General features: G+C 39.4%; 1 protein-coding gene across 23 annotated transcripts in view; it reads left to right on the top strand.

Moving 5' to 3' along the window:
• The window catches only part of Tm1 (tropomyosin 1), a 31,880-nt gene that overhangs the window by 1,165 nt on the left and 3,542 nt on the right, over window positions 1–27,173 (top strand). For 3 of the 23 annotated variants that reach the window (XM_018035265.2, XM_026818836.1, XM_018035262.2), the window contains exons 2-9: window positions 1,536–1,699; window positions 1,940–2,065; window positions 11,856–11,989; window positions 14,901–15,018; window positions 18,697–18,767; window positions 20,460–20,535; window positions 21,149–21,211; window positions 22,309–22,378. In XM_018035265.2, coding sequence (XP_017890754.1) covers window positions 1,586–1,699; window positions 1,940–2,065; window positions 11,856–11,989; window positions 14,901–15,018; window positions 18,697–18,767; window positions 20,460–20,535; window positions 21,149–21,211; window positions 22,309–22,378 — 772 coding nt within the window. In that variant the 5' untranslated portion in view covers window positions 1,536–1,585. Of the gene's footprint in view, window positions 1–1,535; window positions 1,700–1,939; window positions 2,066–2,392; window positions 3,621–6,253; window positions 6,641–11,855; window positions 11,990–13,959; window positions 14,078–14,900; window positions 15,019–18,696; window positions 18,768–19,567; window positions 19,639–20,459; window positions 20,536–21,148; window positions 21,212–21,475; window positions 21,539–22,308; window positions 22,379–23,103; window positions 25,811–27,173 lie in introns of those variants that run through there. The other 20 variants (XM_026818838.1, XM_018035266.2, XM_026818837.1 and 17 more) reach the window with 20 other exon arrangements.

The raw sequence follows: 27,173 nt of genomic DNA, 5'->3' as shown, positions 1-27,173 counted from the left end.
ATATCAGAAATCAGTTATGATAACATATAAGCGCATGGGCGGAGAGGAAAATTTTCTTTCGAGCGTAACAAGACACCGATCTGAATGAAGTAACGAACCTCGGCTGTGCGTAACCCGAAAAGGTTCGGTGGCAGGCGGCTACCGACGATTCCACCCTCTCCTCTCGCGCGTAAAAATAACCCTCTCCGCTGATACGAACTTCTTTAGAATCCGGTTGCTCCGCTTATTTTTTTAACCGACCCTATTTCGGCGGTTTTGTTTTTTTAATAGTCCTCGCTCCGTCAGAAGCCAAACTTTAAAAAAGAGATACATCGTGACCTCCACTCGTATATTTTTTTCCAATGTTTCGTTTTTTAATTTCATCTGTCTGTGACGTGTAGTAAACGGCGAAGTCCTTGAATTTGTTCAGCAGGAGTTTTATTTTCACAGAGTAAGGGGTTAAAAGTGATGACACAAGATGATTCGCTTCTTCAGAGTATTGTGTCTAGAATTTCTGCTTCCTCGAACTCGTCGGAACTCCGTCTTCCTACCATCCGCCCTGCATAGCCGAGATCTCTGATTACCAGTCAGGAATCGTGCGCATTTGCTCGTACAGATACCGATGATACGGATGCAAGGATCCATGCAGTGGCGTAGATGCAATGAATGCCGAGAAATTCTTCGAAAAGGCACGAGCAGTACACTTTCTAGTTTCAGAAATTAAATTCCTCTTCTAAAATAAAAAATTCCCTTCTCTTTAAATAAAAAGTAGAAATAGGATAGAAAAATAAATTCGTCAGCGAAGTCTTTGATTAATACTTCACTCCTGGGTGCCCTAAAAAGAAGCGTTCGAAGACAATAATGTCTGGAATGTTTCCACCGAAGAAACTTAACTCGTCCGTGGCTCTGTCCTATTTCTTCACGAGTTCTCGCGATGCATCGGGTTTGCCTGTGCTAGAGAAACCAGCGCATAAAATGCGAGAGTCGAGGATCCTCTCGATTCGTCCTGGAGGAGTGCATACCTGAGCTTGTGACGTCACGAAAGAGGAAGAAAGATGCTCGGAGCACGAAGCGGAGACGTTTGATTTTATATATACGGACACGGTACAGAGCCCGGGCCTTCTTGAGCAAGAATCTGCTTCTATAAATAGGATATCCGGTCGTTCGCTAATTATACTTCGATGCATGCTATCCGCATAGCGAGATCTCGCACGAATTCTCGGTCGATATGCCATTTTTCGGGGCGACTGCTATTCATTACCTCGATAATAATATTGAATAGAAAAGGATAGATAGAAAGAAGATAGGTGGATGTAGAAAGGAGGAAGCAATTAATACGGATCACGGTTAATTGCGTTCGTGGTTCGTCTCACGATCATTGAAATCTTCAGCGCGATGAACGTACGCGAACTCGAAACCGTTTTTCACCTTGGGAATCGATCAGGGATCGTGTCGGAGAAAAAGTACAATTCGCTGATCAGAAATAAAATTTATGGGAAGTTACGCATTCGGGAACACTTATATGATAATGCTAACACACTCGTTCGCTGTTGTAGGTACGTTTTTCTTTTATCTCGTGAACGAGTGAACAAGCCAAACCGCAGCCATGGACGCGATCAAGAAGAAGATGCAGGGAATGAAGCTGGAGAAGGACAACGCGATGGATCGCGCGTTGCTCTGCGAACAGCAAGCTCGCGATGCGAACGCGCGAGCCGAAAAGGTAAATGCCCAATGTTTTAAAAATAAAAGAATATAAGTTTGATATGTGCCGAGGAGCCTGTCTTCTTATGGGCGAGAGAATAAAAATAACGATGAAGTAATCACCGCGTAATAAAAATACGATACAGAATTGGCATGTGATCAAAAAGTACAATTATAGATCTGAAATTTTAGTATCTACTACATTCTCATAATAGTGTATTTTACTTCCGGATGTATAATATTGTTTTGTGTAATAAAGGCTGAGGAAGAGGCGCGTGCCCTGCAGAAGAAAATCCAGACCATTGAAAATGATCTCGATCAAACTCAAGAGGCCCTCATGCAGGTTAATGCTAAGCTTGAGGAGAAAGATAAGGCGCTGCAGAACGTAAGTACTCGATGTTTCTAGTCAATAATTCATGTACTGTTCATTGACAGCTATTGCTGTCTAATTTCAAATTAGATTAAAAGTCTTTACGGACAATTTACAGTACAGAAAATTCAGACAATTTTATGTACGAAGAGTAACAGTTTTCAAATGAAGACAACTAGGATTGTTTAAAGAATAAGTAGTTAACCGGTTTCGAGCGCTAAATGTGTCATCAATCACCGCGCCTTTACCGACGTGGCGGTGACGTTTGAACACCATGAGATGTCGCGGGCGATTGATGCGCATGCGCGCCGGAAGGATAGAGCGGGTTCTCCGCGAAGTGAGCACAGTCAGCTTTAGTACGCGAAGCTGGCATCTCGCACGTTCGGAGGTGCTCGGCAAACTTCGTCGTAGTCACTCGGTAGTGGAGAGGGTAACCTGGTTTGAGCGTGTCGCGAGAGACGGAGAAAGGGAGAGAGAAAGCAAGATAGAAACCAGACTAGGACGGTGCAGAGAGTGGAGACCAGCGTGTCTCCTCTCGTGCATGCGTTCGCCCGCACGGGGAGTATGTGTGCGTGCAACACAGAGGACGTATGCGTGGCGCGGTGAGAAACGTGTTACGAACAGTGACAGACAAGATGGCGGTGTGCCTTGTGCGGTGGTAGTAACGGTGATGCGTGGAGCACGTTAAAAAAAATAGTGGAGCGAAGGGGTTGAGTAAGGGGTCGGCAGCTGGGAAGGTATGGAGCCAGGTCTTACGTCAACCACGAGACGTCGCGGTCATCAGCATCATCCGCGACACGCAACGCGCCGACGTCTCGACATCTCTAGCAGAGGACCCGCGCAGTGTGGCCCTGCTGATATCATTAAGGATACGCCAATTGGTAACAACGAAACACCAACGAGTACAACGTCATCCAGGCTCGATGAAAAGAGCAATGTCATCGATACGGAATGTTCGAACGCGGTGACAGTGCCAACGATCGGCGGCGCGAGGTGGCTCCGTGAACCGACGACCACGGTGTCTGCGAAAGATGCAACATCGAACGAAGACGAGGAAAAGAATGATCTTGAGGATGATTATAGAGAGAAGGACGTCCGACAGAGGCTCGCGCGGTGTAGCCTGGACGTTCTCGACGAACGACACGAACAGATCGTTCGTAAGAAAGACGAAAACGAGAGCTGTGACAGTTACGAAACGGAACAAGTGTCTTCGGACAAATCGAAACCACGTGGAAACGAGACATGCGAAGATGTGTTTGCCGATGAAACGAGAAGTAAAGGGAATTCACCCGAGCCTGAGCACGCGGTCGCGAGGGCTCGCGGTGACGGTAACTCCGACGACGAATCTACTAACGTCGAAGAGGATCCTGAGCTTGCCGAACTTGCTAAGCTGAGATGTCCAAGCGAGAGGGCCGAAGTACAAGCCGAAAGAGAAGCGAGAAGAAGAAAGAGATGTGCCGATTATCCCGGACTGGCCTTTGGATGGTCCATATTCTCCAGCGACACGATGATGAAGTTCGGTCTCATACGGAACGAATTGCAGAATATTATGGGAAACCAGCTGAAACGGGTCAGTATCGCATGATACCATCGCTGATATGCCCGGTGTGCGTATTGCGCGATACAAGGTCACCGCGTGACGCGACCTTGACGCACTTTGACGTTGGTCAACGGGTTCCAGAAGGTCATTAGGCCTTTGATAACGGAACGTGATTGTCGTTGGTCGAAATCTCGCTTTCTCTCTCACAGTTATGATCATTAGCCTCTTTTTGTGCTCCGTTCTCGACATTCATTCGGCGCGTTTCGTCGAACGAGACAATTCTTCGTGAATTCGATACCATATATGGTTGAGAACCGGTTAAAAATACGCGCGGCACCTTAGGTTATGCGATCCAGTGGTTACCCACGCCACGGTGACGTTACAGACCATTAAATCGTACGTTGCTTGCAGTTTACGACTCTTGTTACACTTCTCTCTTTTAATTACATACGTATACTTTAATTACCCTTTCTGTGCTTTAATTACACGCTCTTTTCTACCGTTAATCCTGGAAAGTTACCGAACCGCCACGAATACTGATTAGAGAAAGCCCGATAAAACAGCGGAATTTTTCCGGTTGCCGACTGGAAATCGAAATCGGGTTGCCTTATCGCGTCAGTTTAAATGACCTGTCGTGTAATAATAATTAACGGACTATATTAGCAACGCTTCCTAAGACCAGAGACTTCTTACTGACGCACGATCGCTGGACAAATACGTATTGTATATGTGTACGGTTACTAATCGGGGACAATGGGCTGAACGTGATTCTTTAACCAGACGCTTCATAAACGACATTCTGATTTAACTGCCACTGTGCAACCATACGATCAGGTAGCACGTACTCTCAAATTATCATCATATTATCGCTCATCGCAATGTGATAATTTGACCGGTTCATTTTTGAAGCTACACTTTTCGACTAAACATGACATGTTCATACGGCGAAATATTATCATTCTTGAAAGCGTTATCTATTATCGTAGGAGACGCACACAAATTTGCAATTCCTCAGAAATGTTCGCTATTTTTAATTTCTCAAGGAATCTACGAGAAAATATTTCACTATAAGAATTTCCTACGATAGCATGAAACGTTCCTGAACGTTTCGTTTCGAAAAATGAACCCCACCCGATGCTGGTAAACGCGTTAAAATGCGAGTAACACACGTCAACATTCTAAAAATACATGACGGTTGTACCACAAGTCGTACAGCTCTTTTATTCGGCACTGTGAGAGACCATTGCGTAAGCATTCGCTCCCAGAACGTGCTCCTACAACTCCGCCACGTTCCGAGTGTTTATAAAGCGGTGACGCTGTACAACATGTACAACATCATTATAAAATATACATTCGGTACTGCACGGAAATTTTTAACGTATTCTACATTTTATCGTCGACCTTTGAAACAAGATCTCTTTTCTCAATGCTTATCTTAGCCGCTGTTTACACGACGCATACCCTCCGCGATTTCTCACGGATCAACGTGCGCCATCTATGCCGGCATTATTTGCGAAGGTCTCGTGGATGAGTACGCAAATTCTCGGACTTGCATTCAAATTCGGTTGATTGTCCTTAATTCAATGCATACTCTTCATTTGCATACTACCCTGAATTTGAAGTAAAAACAATGAATGGTAGATAGAGCTACAGTAGCTTTCCATTTATTTTTTGGAATATTCTTGTTTTTATAAAATTGTTTCATTTTTTAAGTAAAGTTTCTCTTAGAACACCGACTTGTTTTATATTATGGCACTTTAATGCGATCCTTAATTAATACGTCCAGCTACGTGATGCAGTACTTTAAATTAATAAGTAGAATTCGGTAGAATACATTACGATTTAAATTAAAAACGCAGTAACAACATAAATTAAAGAATTAACGGATAATTTCATACACTGTGTATCTAATTATATCGCACTTTAGTATCGCGATCAAATGCATTGTAACATCCGGCTGCACATTTCAAGCTAGACCGTGTTATTGTTATTATGTTTTATTCCGTGGTATTCTAGTTCTGTAAAGTAAAATTGTTAAATTTCGTACGTATCTTAAAAGATAAATTATTTAGAATTATCTTATTATTGATCCCTATTGTTACTCAATTTTGTTCCATTCGATTATCATGTTTCCGATCGCGAAGACCATAGCCGTAAATTATCGAAAACGATCAGTTCATCGAAGAAAGCTTACCTTTGCACTAGAATTACTATTGATGCGTAGAATAACTACTTGTTTCTCGACGCGGATGGAAAGCATAAGAAGTGAAACAACGCAGGAATTGTTGTCGAGCGCCTATTCGAACGGTTGGGCGCGCTCAGGACGGGCGCGGTATTTCCGGGGCTTTGCGCACAACGACACGTCGATTGGCGCAGCGATACTCGGCGTGCGCATCACACTTTGTGACGCGGTCACCATACAGAAAAAAAGAACAATAAAATTTCATTGACGGACCGAACTCTATAACCAAGAAATATAACCGGATGCTGAATACCCCGGCGATACTATTAATCATAATTTAATCGAATTAGATATTATTGAGGAATACGTCGAAAAGAGCGTCGCTAAGGGCAAGGGACTATTTGACGTCCGCAGAACAGTAAAGCGCATGCGTGTCCCGACCGGGGGCGGCCATCTTGCTTTCCAGTCAACAGCAGCCAGTGGTCGTCAGTGCACGACAGCTCGAAGACTACGTAACTCTTTCTTGTACGGGATACCGGTCATTCTCTCGTACCCGACATTACTTGATCTTCATACATCGTGTTTCACCAGTTATCTTAGATTCCCGAGTTTCCGTACAATATTCGTTAGTAATCAGTTGTGTCTCTGCTCGGTACGAAACTCGTAACCGCGGTCAATTATCGTTTACAAGTGAGAGAACGCTGAACACGCGCGGATATTTAGCAGCATGTCGACGCAAATGCAGGGCACTCTTCTTGACGTGCTGAAGAAGAAAATGAGGCAGACTAAAGAGGAGATGGAAAAGTACAAGGACGAGTGCGAGGAGTATCAGAAGCGGCTGCAGGTGGAAGTGATACGCCGCGAGGAAGTGAGTGAGAAAAATTACCTCATCCACCGTATCTCTTCGTTTCTCCCGAGAGCCCGAATCGGCTCGATACGATGTGTAAACGCGGGGTCCCTGGCTGAAGATACTTTTCGAACCCCATCTATTGCAAATCGTGTGGTATAACCGAGTCCATAACCTGTGTGATTTCTCTCGAGTTCGTCGATCATACCACGACGCTCAGGATAAAATGTGAAATATGTAAAAGGGAAGAATTCCAGTAGGGTTTGCTCGAATCGTTCATTCAGCAAATATTCGTTCGCCGCGTATATTTCGATATATTGTCAAGTCCAGTCGTACGACTCGTATCGGTTCCAGATGCGATCGGCTCGACAGTCGGCTCGTTATGCAGTTAATTTCATCGCGAGCACGTATACAGTACGGTTTGCGGCGTGTCTTTACCGGAAATATGGTGCTCAACTTCACGTCACTCGTTCAGAAAAGTATCGATCGACTAGGGCGCGAGAGACAAACTTTTATCGAGGAAAATAGGACGAAGTCGATCGAACATCACGCCTGGCATAGCAACCCTTTCTGTCAAGTTTCCTAATGACAGAAAATCTTAACGCGTGCCCTATTCTGTTTTAATTTGAAAGATAGACACCAACTCAATATTCTAGACGATTCATTCTGCATCAATATCGCGGTGTACCAATAAAATATGATACTACAATAATAGACATGCGAAGTAAAACTCGAAAAAAGTAGGCACATGGGCATGGACAGACAATTTTTGAGTCACATGGCGTTCCTTAGGGTTAATATTCGAAAAGGGAGAACAGCGATCGCTCTTGGAGTCGATGGTCACTCCAAAATCCTTTTCCCTTTTGTATGTACACGAAACGTCGGAACCGGTGTCCACACGGTTCTATAGGATCGATCGTGAGTGTCAGGTACGTCGCCGTCAGTCTGGGCAGCGGGGGGAAGGTATAGAAGGGACACGCACACGAACTCATCTCGCACTCGAGACATTCTTGATACAACGAGGACCGGCTTGAAAACTCACCTTTCTCGCTACCCTCGAGCCTTCGTCAAATGATCCTCCTCCGCAACGGAAAACATTGCAACAATAACCCGTCCAAAGCTAATAAGCCCGCTGTGTTAAAACCGATGCGATTCCGGTAGCTTTTTACTCATTTTCATGCTCACGTTTCTTGTCGACTTTCTCAGTCACCTTTTCTATATTGTAATTGTAAGATGATTCTGTTACTTTGTTTTTTAAGGAACTGTCGCGGTAATGTTTGCTTCCGTGTCTGCATGAACGTATAAGTGGAATCATATGTGTGAATTTATATTGGATATACATCTGTAGACATTTCTTCTACTTTCTCTTCAGTCACCTCAGCGTTTTTAATCCTCGATTTGATAGTCAGATAACCAAGTGTACGAGCTCGCGAATGCATGACTCGTTGAAACTCCAAAATGGGACGGGGAGAATTCAAGTCTGATGACGTTACACGGACGCGTGCTCACGCATTCAAAACGATTGTTTCTCTTGCCACGGGAATTATATTGACGCTTTTTATACTTCTACTGTTTACTTCGCTGTGCATTTATTGGCAGCAATGACAGTTAAGGTCAAAATTCTGTTTTCTTACGGAGACCTTTTACCCTTCGAAGAAGCCTAACATGAGCCTTGATATCCTTTACTTCTGACATGACTAACCTTTGCAAACTTATTGATTTAAGCAGAAGTGACTACAATGAGTCAGTACGTTATCTTTACTTATTCCACTATTACAGAAATCTGTATACTGCGTGCCAAACCATCGGGCGTAGCAAAAAGTGTGTTTAAAATAATATTTTAAGACCCTTAGTAAATATCTTTAGAAACACAAATCATTTGTTCCACAGTCATTTTATCGTATTTTCACATAAAGTACATGGCATCTCACAGTTTGTTCTGTAGTATCATTTCTATGTGATTCACGGTAACAAAGACCATTTTCCTAGTGATTACACCGTGGAGATTAACCTTGGATCGCATCCGAAAAATGTCAACGTTGCTCGCTTTATGCCGCTGTCGTTGTCCTAAAAGGCCAACAGACAGAAGCTCGGCGAAGCTGCACTAATAAGCTTTTGTCATTGAGCAATGAAGTGCACTGCCGTGTGTGCAGCCTCCTGTTTCTTTTTTCTTTCGTCTCTCTTTGGTCTAATACTAATAGAACCAGATAACCGGTGAACGTGTGCCGGGTGCACGTTCAGAAGATTTATCTGAGATATACATCATTGAGTTCGGTTCATTGATTTCTACGGCAGAGACGGGTTTAGCGCGTACCGTGAAAGTGATATTACGTTACGGACCCGTGTACAACAACACGTGGTGTTTCTTTTATGGCGGAGTTTACATAATCGTGCCTCGATTGCTCCTACCCTAGGGGCACATTTATTAATAAACAAATAAACATCATCGTAGCACTTGGTTCTGACTTGTCGCGGTCGATTTTATTGATTTACCATGCTGGCAATTTATCGATTTGTATCTATAGATCATGACGGATGTTTTTAGAATGAACGATACCCGTAGTCTTCAGTTCTACGTTTTCAAGTAAATGGTTCTATGTTTGGGAACAACGGAAGCTTCGTTTTCGAGAAAAACGACCTTGTGGAGCAATCGAGTACCGTTGCTCCGGCTGAAATTCCCTTCCAGAGGCGATCCAGTTATGTACACCGTCAGCTAAAATGCTTCTCCAATTTAAAACACTTTACGTACTGTTTTCAAAGTCGGATCACTGAAAGAGATTTATATAATTTTTAACACTTAAGAAGCCTTACCAGTGTGACCACCTAAAATGTAGGTCATTTTTGGGAATTTTTTTTTAAGAAAAGTGTTCTATGGAATTTTTTTTAAACTTCATGAATGCATTTGTCTATAAATAAACTGTATAAAACAATTTTTTCGTACAAAAATAACTAAAGGCGACCAAGTTATGCGCTATCTCCCGAGACGCCAAAAAAAAGTGCCTCAACTGCTCACATCATACAGTTCGCTAGGGTGCCTGAAATGAAAAAAGACAAAGACGCTCTTAAACTAGACATACTTTATTCTTGAATGACGTAGGATATCTGAGAAATGTTGAAATCTGACAAAATAGCGGAGTTTTTAAGAAATTTTTCGATTTTTCTTTAAAGAAATTGTCGTTTTTTCGTTGCCAAAATTACAGTTTTCATTACACCAGTATTATCAGTTACCTTATGTCTCTTACCTTGATTATAATACAAAAGAAAAAATATAAGTGATTGACGAGTTACTTGGAATTATATGAAATTTGTTCTCTCTTGTAAAAATATAATTCGAAAGCGATATTACCGCTACAAAATATCTTGTTTAGCAGAACAATCAGTCAACTCGTAACAAGCAACACGCAAACAAAATCGTATAGTCGCGTGGAACTGGAGAACGTAATAGAGGCAACGGAGGGTGATCGTTGCCGGAAGTTTGGCACACTTACCAACATTATCACGGATACGATCGACAAGAGAGACCTGTCTGGTTGTGACAGTGTACATGGGTGTGTCGGTTCCTCCAAAAGCAGTCTGCATGAGCTTTACACGATGATTGATCCCCGTGACAAATATAACGGCGGCACCGGAAATGCTGCACGCCGGATTAAATATTAGACCCCGTTGTCACGAATCATCCGGTCATAAGTTTAAGTTGTCTACATATTATACGACAGTATGTGAGCAAATTTCGCGTCCGGTTTCTACCGAACCATCTTTAATAAGAGGGGAAAATATTTTGTCATTCAATTTCATTCTGACTAGGCAAATCATTTTATACCTTGGAGCGAAAGGATTGTTCCACGCGATAAGATAACGATAAAGTTACTCATCGATATGTTGTTGATCGATTGTCAAGAGTTCACGAGGGATTGAGAAACACAGGCGTGTCGGAACGATCGAGACGTATGCGTAGGTGATCGAAGAGCGGCACGTGTATGAAAGCGCGCGCGTAATGCCCGGTTCACGCACGATGAATTAGGATTTATTCGCTCGACGCACAATCGTCGCAGGTGCAGCCGCAAACGAGGACAAGGGCCTCAGAATTACGTAGACGAATACACGTGTAATCGAGCGTTAAGTAATTTACATTTGTAAGGGTGCGCATGGACCGTTTGACGTACCCACATTGACCCGATCTTTTGAATGAGTTACAAGCCCGTTTTTTAATTGGGGGAACGATTTAATTGTAGTAGGGTTCTTTGTGACCTATTTGTATTTTAAGAGAGAAAAGCCCCTTATAGCCCTTAATGAACGAAATTACTTTAAAATATTTCATTTATTAAACTGGTAGCATTTTATATGTACTAGATTGTTATAAGAAGTAGAGATGTAGGAATAATCGCTGTTTGACAAGAGATACGAAATCAAATGGACGTTAATTTCAATAAAAAGTATTCTAGTAATCTGCGAAGAAATCTTCTTTATCAGATCTCGTCAGAGTAGAATAGAAACTTGTATGATTGTAATTGGCAATGATCATTCGGTATCGCGTTTCATATCAGTCGTTTGACCTCCGCAACGTTAAGTCGCGCTTTTAATTGAATGATATTATTCTACCTAAGTCACGATCAATCGGGTTGATTTAAAAGCTCGAAATTCTTCATACAGAAAGCAAGCACAGCGTAGGTGCTGAGAAAATCGGCGGTTCACTGAATGAAATCGTTTGATGCACCGAGCACGAGTTCTGAAGGAGACTAGGGTCATTGATATGCGAACGGAACGAAGACCTTGGCAGTCCCGCGAATTCTAATCACGTGTTGCGCATTGCATACTCTCGAACGAGAATCGTTTCTTTATCTTCAGTTTTTCGTTGCTTTTTTAAATGATTTAAAAATGAATGTACGAAAGAAAGTGACAGAAATATGTGTTGAGTTAAGGATAAGCGTATCTACGATACCTTATCTAACGTTTCCTTTGTTAATGAAGTTATCGCAACATTATCTGAAAGATCTATGAAGGATTATTATTGTCCTCACCTATACCGCATCATGCTATGAAAAGAATAATACATCATTAAATTAATTTACAATTCATAAAGGCAAATACAAGGTTTCTGATGATTTCTGTGGATATTATAAATTGTCCGTTTAGTACTCATTCATGATTAATTTATTGTAATTAAACAAGAAGGAATTGAAATTTGTCTCATGTGCAAATATTCCGAGTTTAAAAATGTATTGTACTTTTATTGCAGGCTGAGTCCGAAGTAGCTGCTCTGAACCGTCGTATTCAGTTGTTGGAGGAGGACCTCGAGAGATCGGAGGAACGTCTTGCAACGGCCACTGCTAAATTGGCAGAGGCGTCGCAGGCCGCAGATGAGAGCGAACGGTAAACGAATGTCACATTTTTATCGTTTCACAGCGATGACTCGAGCACCGGACGACCACGTAAATCTTATAAATATCCGTCGGCGATCGCTGCGATAAATGTATGCACGTTATAAACGAAGGGATATTTATAATGAAGCCGTTGAGTGCGGTTGTTCTACTCAATGGGTAGATAACAACACCCTGTTTGATTGATCGATTCATTCAAAGTTCGTTTCTTCGCTGTTAATGAGCTTGGTACCAACAAAGTTTTTATTAGAAAGGATATTAATGAGAAGAATTGGCGAACTAACGAGATGCATATGAAGTTAGACGATACGTAACAAACTTTCAGCTGAAGTAGGGTTTGTTATCTACTCTGTAATATAATAAGGATTTCAAATGAAGACTAATTTACGTTTCTCCTTTAAACTCAGAAGATATTATAAAGGAAGTCGGCAAAGAAATGAGTTGATATTTTAAACAGAACGATTATTTCATATCACTGCAGTAAATAAAATAACATTATCGCAGTAGTAAAATGTTAAGAAACCTCTCGGTGAGTCATTTTACGCAACATCGAGTCATTTAGACCATAGAATACGTGGTTTTTAGTTTATTTTAAATGACTTTTATTCCTTACAGTATCTTCAGTTTTTAACTATTTTATCTAATTAAATATCGAATAAGGTCGTACGGTGCTCTGAAGCTAATGCCGATTGTTAAAAGAAATTGGGTCGAAGGAGCGAGTATATAGTCTATATTAAACGATCGCATATTTTCCGTTCTATTTATACACGATCCCACAATACTGCATTGTAATGTTTCGCGGTTAATACCACGCCGAATATAGAGCTGACAGAAGTTATATTTATCTGATAATCGAATCTGCTCACACACGCGATTACACGGTGAAAAGCACGAGATTGCGCGAGGGAAGTAGCAATTATTGTAATTTTATGAACCGTGCTATTCTCATTATGCGCAAAGCGAGTGTTTAATTATCGATGGACGCGTTCCAAGAGGTGATGTAATTAAACATTACACGAGCACTTCGATCACTACTGGAACAACTGGTTGCGAAAGAAAGTAGGACAAATTTTATCACAATTGAAACCAGTAATTGATCAATAATATCCAGAATTAGACAGAAGTCGTACATTCTGGGACACCCTCGACATCCATTAGCTGACTAATGGATTTATCAATATTCCCTTTTCTTTTTTGTTGACTATTATTTGATTATGCTACCTTTCATATCGTTAAACGAATCATTTCTGAATCACGTTCGATGTGAAAATTTAGTATGCGTCGTACTCAAATGGCAATTATAATAGCTAATGGGTTAATCGAATCATATATTCGCTCTTTCGCTCGAATTCAGATACGCGTCACGATATTTTTTTACCAATAGGACTAACTTCTCGACGTTAAAAGAACTTTGAAATGTTATTTTCCTGGAATTCTTTGCTCGATTATTAGTTGCGTTAGTAGTGATTATCAGCGATTGGAATAGTGACTTAAGTGTGCCTCTAATCGATTAAAACTCGAATGAAACGTAATATTATCAGGTTTGATAAAGAACCGGATGACGTGTTCGCGGTTTCACGTCGCGGAAAACGAGACTGATAATCAGTGGAGAGTTGCCGATTCTTGGCTACAAATTTCGCAAATAATTCAGAAAGATATTTCATTAATTTTGCGTCTTGAAACAAATTTTTAAGTCACGTTTTTATTTAAGAATATAAACTGCAATTTTGCAAAGATTAAAAAAAAGAGATTTTCAAGGAAAAATACTATTATAAGTACATTTTTTATTTTTTGAGTTTTTTTTTTTAATTAAATCACTCATCGATATTATTTTTCAATTAATATTGCTGAGAAATCTTAGAATTTTTCTTTTGAAAGAGTAAAATCAATTTCGTATGTGAATAATTTTCTTTCAACGGCGATCAAATTAATGCTAAATGTCGAATGATAATCGATCGCTAGGATACGCAAGGCACTTGAAAACCGTACCAATATGGAAGATGACCGGGTATCCCTATTGGAACAGCAGCTCGCGCAGGCTAAACTGATCGCCGAGGAGGCGGATAAAAAATACGAGGAGGTGGGTCACGTACCAGCGAACAGACTATTTCTTTCGTTGCATCAGCCCTACGGGAACGTATTCGTGTTTATCTTGCCGAACCCTTATTCTTAAAAGGACAATTCTTTGATCAATTTTGATTGATACAAATATTATATTGATGCATATGAAGTGTCTTCTTTAAATATAGCAAGTGTAGTTGAAATGTAAATATCTTACATTTCATTATCCTAGATAGTAATCTAGATTGTCAATCGAGAAATCTATAAATTCTTCGAATACTCTGTCTACAGTTCTATTTATTAATATAGTTTGACTATTATTCGTTTTCATTCAATTGTGTTTCAAAATTTTAAGTATAAACGAATTGTACGAGAAGACGTAATGTTTGATAAATCTTGCTGAAATATAAACTATTTCTAATGAAATTATCTTATGTGTAATTTGATTCATAATCGTAGGCAGTGAGAAAAAACGTGATAGATGATTTTCAACTGGAAAATAAAAGTTTTAAAAACAAAATGAGATTTCATATGCACCAATCTAGTATTTGGAATGGAAATAAATTTTCGTAGAAAGTATTAAACAAAATAGAACTGCCCTTTATGGAGGGAAATAAAAATCCCTGTAGAAAACAGGTTCGACCAGGTAAATTACCAATTCGTTCCCGCAGGTGCACGTTTTCAGGTAGTAAAGCAGGTAGCTGGCAAGCAGTGCTGTGGCCACTCGCCGAGGAACCCTCGTCGCATCGGTGACGAGGCAACGATAACACTAAGACATCTAGCGATATTTATTACGTTTCGTAAAGTATGTTAATCCCGATTCTTTGTGATAATTATTAAAGAGCCCGCAAGATTCTCGAGAATCGCAGCTTGGCAGATGAAGAGCGCATGGATGCCCTTGAGAATCAGCTGAAGGAAGCCAGGTTCCTCGCTGAAGAAGCTGACAAGAAATACGATGAGGTTCGCGAGCCCACGACTGACAAGCGTGATGGCTGCAGTGACAATGTTCATGATAAAAATAATGATGATGATGATGGTTCCTAGTTGATAGTCGAGATAATAGTGCCTAACCCCATAACTCTCTGTCTTCTCTCTGTGTGTTCGAAACCACCGTGGCTCGATATCGTAACTTGAAAATGGAAAAACAAAAATTTATTCACGCGTTTTTCGAGCGGTCGCAACTAATCGCTTTCATCCACGGAAATATGAAATTGATATATCTCTAAGAATTATCGGGAAAAAATCGTCGTTTAAAATCCAAAAGGGTAAAAGAGTTGAAATTCTATGGAAAGTGATTTAATATGGAAAGAGGAAAGGAAGGTATTGATAATAATCTGTGATTTCGTCAAGTGAGATATAAATGATCGATCAACGGGTAAGAAGTGCAGTGCTCAAATAAATTAATTGCTCGTCGAGAATATAAATTAAAAGAAAAGAAAAAAATAGATGAATGGTGATACACATATGCGTATAAATATCAGTGTCACGTGTTTTGAGCCGCGACTTAATCTCACTGTATATCTGTGATTTGCAAGTGCTTGTCGGAGCAGAAAGAAAAAGAAAAAAAAAACGTAAAAAATAAGTTTCAAGTGCCAGTTTCATAAAAGTAGACAATGAAAATCTATAGTTTGCAATAAAAATCATCGCGCAGAATCGCCTCTCGCCCGGTGAACGTCGTTTGGTCCGCGTGTTCCGCGTCGTGTAACCGGAAACTGGCTCCGTAAAAAAAGAGAGAGAAAAAAGTTAATATAACCCATTCTGTGTTGTGATACCAACGAAGCCGTGTACATCCCGGTTTTGTACGCGATTAAAAAAATGGTGCTGCTTTTGTCCAAAGACTCCCCCCTTCTTTTCGCTTTGCTGGAATTCGGAATAGCTCTGAGAAATGTTCGAATAGTAAAATCCATCTGTTATGGTAGGTGGTGTCGCGTAACGACGTCGAAGTTACAAAGATTATACGATGCAAAAGGTCTAGAAATCTCGGGATATAAATCCTAGAAATTTTACAACAGCCATTTATCTTTCATTTCTTTTTGCAAGTTGTACATAGTATAAACTTAGGAATTTTAAGTAACTGTATACGAGGATTAATTCGTTTATGCTTAATGCACATTTATAACAACGAAATGAGATTTCTTTCATAACTCATTCGTTCCTTTCATTACACTGTTACATTCTAAACTTTACGTGTAGAATCTGATGCTTGAACAGTAGTTGTAAGGAATTATAATGATTCGCGGAACGTTCCTGGCACGGTAGAAAGAATTAAGTGTTACGAAAGCACAGTTCAATAAGCATGAACGATCCACGATTGTATTCGAAGTTACAATATTATATATTCGGAAAAAGAAAGTTCCATTATAACATCAGATACTCCTTCTTCGATGCATCCATATGGAAAGCATCTTGCATAAGTAGCAATAGAGGTTTCACCGAATCAATACTTGTCTGCTTTCAATGGTTTTCTTGAACAGATTTCTCAGATTTAAAACAGTGTCATTGTAACTTCAACGTTTCTTTTCTGACCCTGATAACAAAATTGCATTCACCATATTTTACAGAATGTTTTTGGATCAATAACCATCGACACTAATCCAGTTGTGTGATGTTTTTTTTTTACGTTTGCAGTGATAGCGTGTCAGAATCGAATGATCGTCAATTTTGATTGCTTGTGTCTAATTATCTAACTGCATAATATCATTACAGAAGCAGAGGCGAGCCCTAACTAAATGTGATGACAGTTTTCTTTAATTTTGTTTTAACATCATGCATTAAATCATTTACTATTGACCCCGGTTTGTGAGCGTCACGCAAACCTTACATCAAATTCAAATTGATTACACAATTGAGTCTTCAGAAAACAATTTCTTAAGTGTCTAATTTTTTTTAAAACTTTCTATGATCTAAGAAAGAGAATTGAAAAATTTCTATAAAATTATGGAACCGATCGTTTATCAAAGGATTTGCGTCACGTTCACAGAGATCATTGCATGAGCAGGAACGAAAGGTCTCCGTGGACAAACGAAAGGGAAATTCCATCTTTGTAAACAGTTTTATTTCACCGTCGAGGACGGCGTAAATTCTCCTTCGTTTTCCACGATGACCTCAGAGTTGCCTCGTGCCTTACGCGCAATTTCCATCGACTCGTGTCGGTCTCGAAAGAAGGAAGCGCAGAGAACCTCTCTTCGCTTTGGTTCTTGTATATTATAAGCTATCTGTCACTCCTCTTTACGAGATGCACTCCGCGACTGGAAGAACTTCGCGATAAAACTTATCTTAACGTGTTCTAAGCGAACCGAGTCACGAACAGTTTAATCTAGAATCCTGTTTGGGATTTCTGAATAGCCTTATTCCTCAGTTACTCGTTCTCGACTCGTTTAACATTGTTAGAATAATGCGTATGAAACGTCGTTTTAGTTTTCTTATTTTTGCCAATAAAGTCTCAATTAATAATGCAATGCATCTGGTGCAATGAAATTGTCTAATCATTTAGGAATATGTAAAAGTAATTGATCAAGATGTTCTACAGAAATTATTGGATCGGCAATTAAATGATTGCGGGTTTTGTTGATAGATTTCTTATTTAAAATCCGTAATCACTTAGTTGCCAACCTAATACAGATGTTGTGTTTGATGACGACGTTTTATGTGCACCAAGCTAATATCCACTCGCTCAATGTACGGTGGGTGAAAACGATATTCAAACGGGGAAACACGTTTCGCGGTTAGTGTTTCACTGGTTCAATATTTGCGATTCCATCGCAAGGCGGGAACGCGTAGAATACAATTAACCCCTTAACCGAAGGAGACGATGCGCGATGGCGAGTCGCGAGAATAATTGCGCGGATATTTGCGAACGAATAGAGAGATGATTAAGCGGTTCCGTCTCGTGGCTCCTACGAGCTTGTACTACTTGATCAAGGACACGCGAAGAACCGCGAGCATTCAGAAGAATTTGAATTAAGTGGCATAAGTCACATTTGTAAGTTTCTAATCGGAATTTTATGAAGTATCTACCTATATACAGGGTGTTTGCGAAATAGAGATACAACCGGCAAGGGGATGATTCCTCACATAAAATCTAGCCGAAGACAAGAAATATAGTTTTTTCATACGGGGCGGCATTTTCAAGAAAATCAAGTTTGAAAATTCGTTAGTTGTACCTCTGGTTTAATGAGTAAAAACTCGATTTCATGTATACGATTTCATGAAGAGTTAATTTCGTGCAGACGAAATATCAGTATGCCTTGTGGTACCAAAACAAGTCTCCGGTCAATCAGCGTGACTCCCTTGCTTGTTATCACCAGATCTGTTTGCTCTTCGAAATTCGCCACGTTTAAGGTATCGTTGTAAAAACTGTCGGAATCGAGTCGTAATGGGAGCCACAAAAGGAAGCGAGTTCTTCCAGTTTCGTAGAACGATAACCGAGAGCCGGCCGGAATCGTGGTGAGCTCGACCGTGGGGCGGTAAGATCGAGGCGCGAGATCGTCGATCTTGGCCCAGATGCCTGATCGAGGCACCACGCCGGCCGGCGGATAAAGAGAGAGGGAGGAACAGCTTAAGCTTAAGGTGTTGCCAATGTAAGAAAGACGAAAACGGAACATAAGGAGAAACCGTGTGTATGTGTCGTTTATACAGGTCGCCCGTAAATTGGCCATGGTTGAGGCTGATCTAGAACGTGCTGAAGAACGTGCCGAGGCCGGAGAGTCGTAAGCATCCGTTTTTCAAAAATCGATCAGCACTCACGCCCCTTTTTCTTCCATTAATACATATTATATATACATATTTGGAGTTTGAAGCGTGTGCCAATTACCCGCCAGTTTGTCATGTCATTTCCCCGTTCTCTTTTTATCGTAACACTTTTTTCAAGTATTCGTACCCCTAAGAATATGCATCCATCACAAACAGGTGTAGAGACACTCGTGTTGATGACGATTAACAACACACGGTCACGTGTCCAAGTGTTTAACACATGTTTTCGCATTCGTTTGATCGTTATCTTCAATTTTTTTTTAAGAGAAGTTAGACGTTATTGATTGGAACCGAAGAAGTTATTTTAATAATTGTAGTTGGTGTTATGTCTTCAGCACTTTAACGAAAGTGCGTTAGTCTTAAGAAGAGAAATTTTAGTCTATAAATTAATAATTTCTTCTTTACATCCAGATTGTATTACGTATTCTGTTCATTGACTGAAATTTCTTTTCGAACGTTGATATTCAAGAAAATGAATTAAAGAACGAATTATTTATATTTTTTAAAAATTGGAACGTCAACATTTTCTTGGATGAAAATCATTTTTATAGGATCGCTTGTTTTAATAAATATTCGAATCACGAGCAAGTAGCGGACCGGACGAAGGACGAGGAGCAGCAGTACCGATGTTGATCGCTTGCATGCGTCCATGACATAATCTTTATTTTTTGATTTTTACTATTTTTACCCTGTTCATTTTTTCTATGCCCCTTATCATCCTTGCTTTTCGCATGACACGTGTGGCTGTTGATCACAGGTCGCCAGAAAACTAGTCATGATGGAGCAAGATCTTGAACGTGCCGAGGAGAGGGCAGAACTTTCGGAAGGGTAGGTGATTCAATTTGTGCATGAGTCACTGTTTTAACCTTTATCCGGTCCCCACTCAATATTCCTCAAACAGACGCTTATCTCTAATTATGAGGAACGCTGGTTGATAAGAAACTGTCGTACAACTGTTCCAAATTATGTGTGTAAATAATATTAATGAAAATTCAAATGAGATCTTTGCATATTTCGAGATACGTTGTATGACAAATTATGAAAACATGATATGAGTTTACTGACATTGAAACGTCTTGTGAAAACAGTCTCGGGATATAACTGCAGAAACGTGCATTAAATTACTTATACTATACACGGTGTCCCAGAAAAGTGTTAGAGCCGAAGAGAGGTGATTTTGGAGGTGTTTCTGAACAACAATTTCCTTTGTAATGCAAAGTGAGGCATGGTTTTTAAATTATTAACGAGAAACACAGACCAATAAGCCATGGCCGAGCCATTACGATCTGAACCAATCTACTCGTGGTTGGGCACGAACCCCACGCGTACACTCATTGGTCAGTGTTTTTCGTTAATAATTCAAAAATCAAGGCTCACTTTGCATTTTACCAAAAGAAATTGTTGTTCAGAAAAACTTATAGAATCATCCCTCTTCGGCTGTAACACTTTTTCTAGGACACCCTGTGTATTGCGACTTGGGTCTCTGCATACCTAATATATCATGCGGTTATTATGCATAAAGTAAAATAGCAGGAAAACAGTTTGTAAAGTTAAATCGACCAGCAGTTCGTCTAACAAACAAGTACACTCTCAGGTAGGAATAGAATTTACGATCCGAATTCTTGGTAATCGGTTCCTTCGTTTTACAGAAAAATCGTCGAGCTGGAAGAGGAACTGCGCGTTGTTGGCAACAACCTGAAGTCCCTCGAGGTCTCCGAAGAGAAGGTAAGTACCACCGGAGACTAGCCGTGACAAATACCTACAAACTCTCGAAATATCTGTTTTACTTTCTCCTCCTTTCGAATTCATTTCACGTCTACGTCGGAACAAATATCTATAAGTCTTCTATCGTTCATGATTCAAAAATATTTCTCATACGTAAATGAACTATTTTAGTGATTGAAGTTCCACTTTTAAATTCCTGAAACTGGTAATATAAACGCGATTCGTTTGTTTAAATTAAAACGATCTATTTGAAATCCATTAACATTATAATCCCTGTTTATCCTGTTACTCGTTAAAAAACCCCTGCCTCTTTTAGAAAATGTATCGTGCGAGATAAAAATTTGTTGCGAAAGAAACAAGCAATACAGCGATAGAAAAAAGTTACAAAATAATATTTTCAAGGTAAAGATAAATAAATTTGTACCTGCATAGAATCCAGTTTTATGTATCGCTACATTCGTTACAAAATACATATTGAACGTAACAGAGTAGGAAACAGAAAGTAGAAGAGTTGGATAGGCATGATAAATTAGAAAAAGCAAAACGTGTTGGTGGATCGATAACCTAAATTCTTACATGAAGATACATAATGTCTTACGTTACCGTACCATAGGCCAACCAGCGTGAGGAGGAGTACAAGAACCAAATTAAGACTCTTACCACTCGCCTAAAGGAGGTACAGATCCTTTTTGAGAGTGTTTTGCATCTTATTTTTTTGCCAGTGTGATTTGTCGTCGCAATTACGGCATCATTTCCACTAAACCAAGATATTGTTATCGTGTTCACACTCACCCTGTGCAACCCTCACTTATACTACCTTCTCAGTAACCTAGTCACTGATTGTCCAACTGTCTTTCTTTTATTTATTTTTATTTTTTAACCTTGTATAGCTAACATGAAACAATTTTTTTTCTCTTTTTTTCCGCTTGACTAAAAATAGGCAACACAAAGAGAGGAGACTTTCGTCGGCCAGGTGAAGATACTGGATAGCCAGTTGAAAGAGGTAAGTAAAAAGTGGAAGTTGGAGGACTTTAAAATTCGGGAGAATTTATTAAACAATTTTTAGAATAAGATGGTACACATTTTTATAGTGCGTTCTTACATTCGTTTCATTTTATTCCTTTATATTATAGTAACCATCACTCTTTTATTCTTTCACATTGTACATATTGTGTAGCATCGATGCCACTTTTTTTCAATTAAACACTAGTTATTTTTGTACAGAGTTCTTTTTTATTTTGCACACCGTACTCAAGCTCAGTTCAAGTGCATCGTATTTTACATATTACGCATAAGTACTTCAAATTATTATAAAGAATGATTTCCAACGAGTGGTCCAATTTTTAACGAGGTACGACTGTGTTGGGTGTTGAATCTTCTATTACAAAACATTTACGATTAACGATTTGAAACGTGTGCAGTTTACTAATATTATAACTATTTTTTTATCAGAAATATAATAAAATTGAAGCATGGAGTGCAGTTTTGTTAATAAACATGATGATAATAAACATAATTATGAATATGATTCCGTCGATTTTAAAAAAACAAATTCATATTTGCATATTCTTAAACTATTTTCAACAAGAAGTTAATGTTCTTAAAAGATACGATTTCTTATACGTATGCGTAATACGGTTCACTGTAAATTTTTGCCAATGACGCATGCATAAAATTTAGTTCTCCGCATAGTTGGACGAATTTTAAAATCGACGACAAATCACATGTAAATGACTCAGCACGAATACTCATTCGTTCTTCCTTTTATCACAGGCTGAAGCTCGTGCCGAGTTCGCAGAAAGATCCGTACAGAAGCTGCAGAAGGAGGTCGACAGGCTCGAAGGTGCGTATTCATCATGCATTACTTCCATACTTCGCAATTTTCAAAACTTTTACTTTCTCGGACGGTCATTACGAACCTTCCTCGAATTCCATGGACAATACGGAAATTGTTGTTGCCTCGATCACACTTTAGTTGGTTTCATTTCTAGTTTTATACACTACGTTATTTTCTAAAGTAAGAAAGAGAGAGAGAACTACGAATCGAAGGTTTATAGTCGAAGGGAGCAGATTACGAAAAGTAAGATTGCATTCAGACGAGTTGCAGTATAGAGATAATCCGTTAGGGACTCATAACATCTCTTCCCGAATTGACAAACCACGTGTTTGAGTGCATCTAATTATTAATACAATCGCAGACGACAGTCGTGTAACAAATTTAGGACTTCTTCCTGACAATTTGAACAATTTACAAATCATTTTTAATTTTATTAATGAACTATTGAAAATGTGGTTGTTATAAACATTTCAATGGATTCTTTCCTATTTAACGAACAGTTACGCCTGTCGTTTGCCTCGAGAACTGTTTGCCAGTTTTCATACTAACGACGATGACAACCCAAGAAACGGTGACGCGTAATCATCGCGTCGCGTCGTCGAGTATGACTTGTGCGTTTGTTCACTATAAACGATGTGTACGTCCTTACCTAACAACCCCACAGCGCATCTTTGCGATTGAATCGGAATCGCACGCATGTGCAGTTTCTCTCTAACAAGTAATCTTTACAGACGACCTTGCCGCCGAGAGACAGAAAAACAAATTGCTCCAGGAGGAAATGGAGGCCACCCTGCATGACATCCAGAACATGTAAATCGCGTCTCGCGGAGCGAACAGAAATACGAGAGAGAAAAAAACGAGTAAAAAGATATTTAAAAAAATGTTTGAAACAAAAGCATACGCGGCTATTAGAGCACGATTCTTTCGGAACTTTAATGAAACAAAAAAAAATGAACAAAAAGAAACAAATAATCCGTATAGAACGCAGATATTCGAAAAGGGAATGAGATGGGGAACAGACGGACGAATGTAGGAATAAGGGAGGGTGAAGGGAGTCGGAAAATGAAAAAATATCGTCGAAGTAAAAAGAAACAATTCACGCTGTGCGATGCGAGCGCTTTTGTGTGTGGTGCACACCATTAACGTTTATAGAGGGTAAAAAAAAAAGAAAAACCCATGATACTGCCTCTTCTAGGCTAGACTTCACACATCTCTCCATTGTAACGCTCATCTCGACGAAGCGCCCTGGTTGCGCACATCCTTTCCGTGTGTCGCGTGTTTCGTGCATGTGTATCCGTTTGCTATACCGTTGCTATTACTGCTCTTTCCTGTGCGCGCGCGGAACGTCTAAAGAGATCAGACGTCTTGGTAAAAAAACATGGATCGAGAGAAACGAAGGGAGTGGAGACGAAGATAGCATGAGAAAGAAAAGGTAGGGTGTGCAGTTTGTCAAAGTGATTCGGAACTAATTCCTCTTTTTCTTTTTCTTTTTGAGTTTGAGTTTTTGTTCAGTCAATCAAAGCATTAACTCTTTTAAAGCTGCGCTCGCTTCAAATCGATGGACATCGTCGATTTCTAGCGACTACTAATCATGCGAATGTACAACGAGCATTTTAAACGTTATTCTGAAGTGGAGAGATCGATAGATGGACGATCGATCGTAACGTGTTATGTCGGGAAGGAATTTTCGATCGACTCTGTCAAGTATTTTCAGCCGGTTACGTTCCGCTATCGTATGTCGTGGTCTCGAAGAAAATTTGATCCTTTGCGGTTCACATCCGGTCCAATTTGATTCGCAATCGATCGCGTATAACGTTCAACTGATATCACATTTATATTATTATACATCTTGAATTAACGTATTATCTATCTTGAAATTATTATTTTCGTTTCAAATATTAATTTTCAAACATGAAAAAGTTGTCGATGAAGTATTAATTAAATAACAATCTATATAAAAAATTTCGATCCATATGAAACGTGTTCGCGAAGAATATTTGACCGATTCAATTTGATGAGTAAATTCCTCCTCGATGTAAGATTACAGAATACTCGGATACAGAAGGACATTCATTATTCCTCGTTGTTTATATATTATGATGGTGCAGCGTAAAAAAGAAACTTTCTCGGCCTTCCTTCTCGCTCGTTTACTCACTGGTGATAATCTTTAAAAGCTTTTAAGATACCCTCACTGCCAGCCAGGTAATCCCTTCGAGGAAGAAATCCAAGATTAAAGCTCAAAGGATTAGCTAGTAACTAGTTGAAATTTAGAATTTAGATAGATAAACTAACTGACATTAGGTTTAAAAAGAAACACGATGCACTTTATAATAATGTTTTTTTATATTTATATTCGAATTTGTACATTGAGGGATTGATAAGTCATTGAAGATGATGGAAGGAGATGTAGAGTAGTACCATTGACTTTTTCATGAATTCTATTCTACATTTAATAACTTTTTTCAACAAAATTAACTACCACAATTTTATACCATACATTTTTTCGAAGTACCATTCGATGTTTAGTGACTAATAATCATTTAACGATACGGTCTCCAGATTCTATTCGTCTGGATTGAGAATTCTCGAAAGCTTCCTCGTTACGAAGGGTGAATCTGATGAATGTGAATTTCATAAACGCAGCAATCATTAGTAAAAGAAAAAACGAACAAGTAATAGTTTACTCCGGTTTCTCGGAGAACTATTCGATGATTATGATACCTGAACTAATTTATTACGTTAACAAACTTCGATAAAATGAATTGCAAAAGAAAAGAAAAGAAAAAAGAGGAACAAAAGAACCTCCATTATGCATATCTCACCCAGCGATCATTAATCGTCGTTGTTAATTAATATCGTCACTACATGACGTTGAACCCTAATTTCAGGGTGCGTTAGCGATATTTTTCTCCTCTCTTGTCATCGCGATGAAACTGCCTGTCCGCGTTTAATATCCCTTCGATAATTCTTGTAGCCAGTACGTGACGAAATCTTCTCGAGAGTCTTTCCAAGGAGAAATCAAAGAGTTTTAATATTGCAGAAATATTTAGGACAATATTCTGTGACTACAGAATTTTGTACACTTTTAATAAAATCGTATAGGCATTTTTTATAAAGTTTTCGAAGTAGCATGCGAAATAGAATCGAAACTCTTGGAAAGACACCCGAAAAGATTAAAACACAATGCCCTCCGAGCAGATGCATCACGGTTACTCCCACAGAAAGAAAGAATGCGTGAGACATGGCGAGCATGATTATGAAAAACGAAGAAAGCACAATAATTAACGATTCCATGCGTCCTACCGTTAACGATGATGAATTTTTTGTTATTCCCATTTTTTCCGGAATAACTGCTGATAGGGTGAAAGAAACGTGAGAGAATGATGATGTGTGCGTGAGGGAAAAGTGAGAGAGAGAGAGAGAGAGAGAGAGAGTGGATAAGAAAAGGAAATGCAGATACTTGAGTTTACACACATGAGAGTTTGAGTTTATTAATTTACTTAATATTAATAATGAAACGAATGGATCGATAATAACACTAATATCATTGTAATGATAATGATTATTATATATATTGCTATTATTATAAAACTGTTTATAATATATATTTTAATTTTGAAAAAACAGCGTGTCGTTTGTTTTTGTTGCCAAGTTGTGCGCCTCTGTAATTTTATTAATCATTCATTAACCAACGCCGAACGATTGTTTCCCGATTTCTTAACGAAATACGTACTGACTTTATCTAACGCGTATACGATGCGCTATAACACACGACACTACCAATTGTGTTAGCTGTGCGTAGTTGTTGCATGCCAAGACAGATGAAAGGAGAACCGATCTATCGATGGTACGTATGGAGGTGCATAGACATAGTGGTGAGTACACTTGCTTGTTTTTTCTCTACTAGTTTTACGAGTCCGAAGTCCCGTTACCAGCATGACTCCAACCCTTTTCTAGATTTCTGATCGAGTATTTGTACAAAAAGTAGTTAATGATGCAAAGGTCCTTCTTAGGTCAAAGTCGTATGATTCATAGGAACAAATATGGTGATGGGGCCATCGCTTTTCTTCGGGTCGCCGTAGCCTCCTTAATCGGAGAACGTGACCTTAGGAAAAGACATTTTTTATGGCGCCGTGTTTGCCACCTTGAATTCGTCCTTGCGACTTTTAATAAAGTCGCTTTTAAAAATAATCAAAGTCTCTGGTTACCATTTACCTTTCTTAAAATTTAAAAAAAATGTCATGCTCCCTTAAGAAACTTAGAACTTTTCAAATAGAATTAGCGTTATCCACGGAGAATACGTTTGTACGTTTAGAATTATTTTATAAATTAGTTTAAGAATCTTAATCTTAATGCTATAAAAGTAAGATTAGATTGCGTACATTTCACAGTACATTACATCATATTACATCAGCATCATGAGCTATAATTTACGCTTCGAGCTACACTTCATTCTCGGCTAAAATATCAGCCTCATTCATCTCTACTAAAACCGCCCAGCGAGAACATTCAATCTGCTCCGAAGCCCGTTTCCTGTCCACGCCACAGACGCTTTCAGACCTCTTTAATAACCCAACAGCTTACCTTTTAGAGCTTAAAATCTGCTCGAACACGCGACATCATGAGCAGATTGACAATTGAAGACGACCCGCGCGAACGTCCGTCGAAATAACATTGCGAATGCTTGCAGATGAAATGGTGATTGAGAAGGAGAAATTCAAGGAGATCGGAGATGGCTTGGATCAGGCTTTCCAGGAACTCTACGGCGTCTAATGAGCCACTAACCAACTCCCCTAACGCT

The sequence above is a fragment of the Ceratina calcarata genome, unplaced genomic scaffold (assembly GCF_001652005.2).
Source record: "Ceratina calcarata isolate Rehan_Ccalc_2016 unplaced genomic scaffold, ASM165200v1 scaffold9, whole genome shotgun sequence".
In the NCBI taxonomy this organism is placed as follows: Eukaryota; Metazoa; Arthropoda; class Insecta; order Hymenoptera; family Apidae; genus Ceratina; species Ceratina calcarata.
The sequence above is the reverse complement of the archived record's forward strand: the minus strand, read 5'-3'. Positions and strand labels throughout refer to the sequence as shown.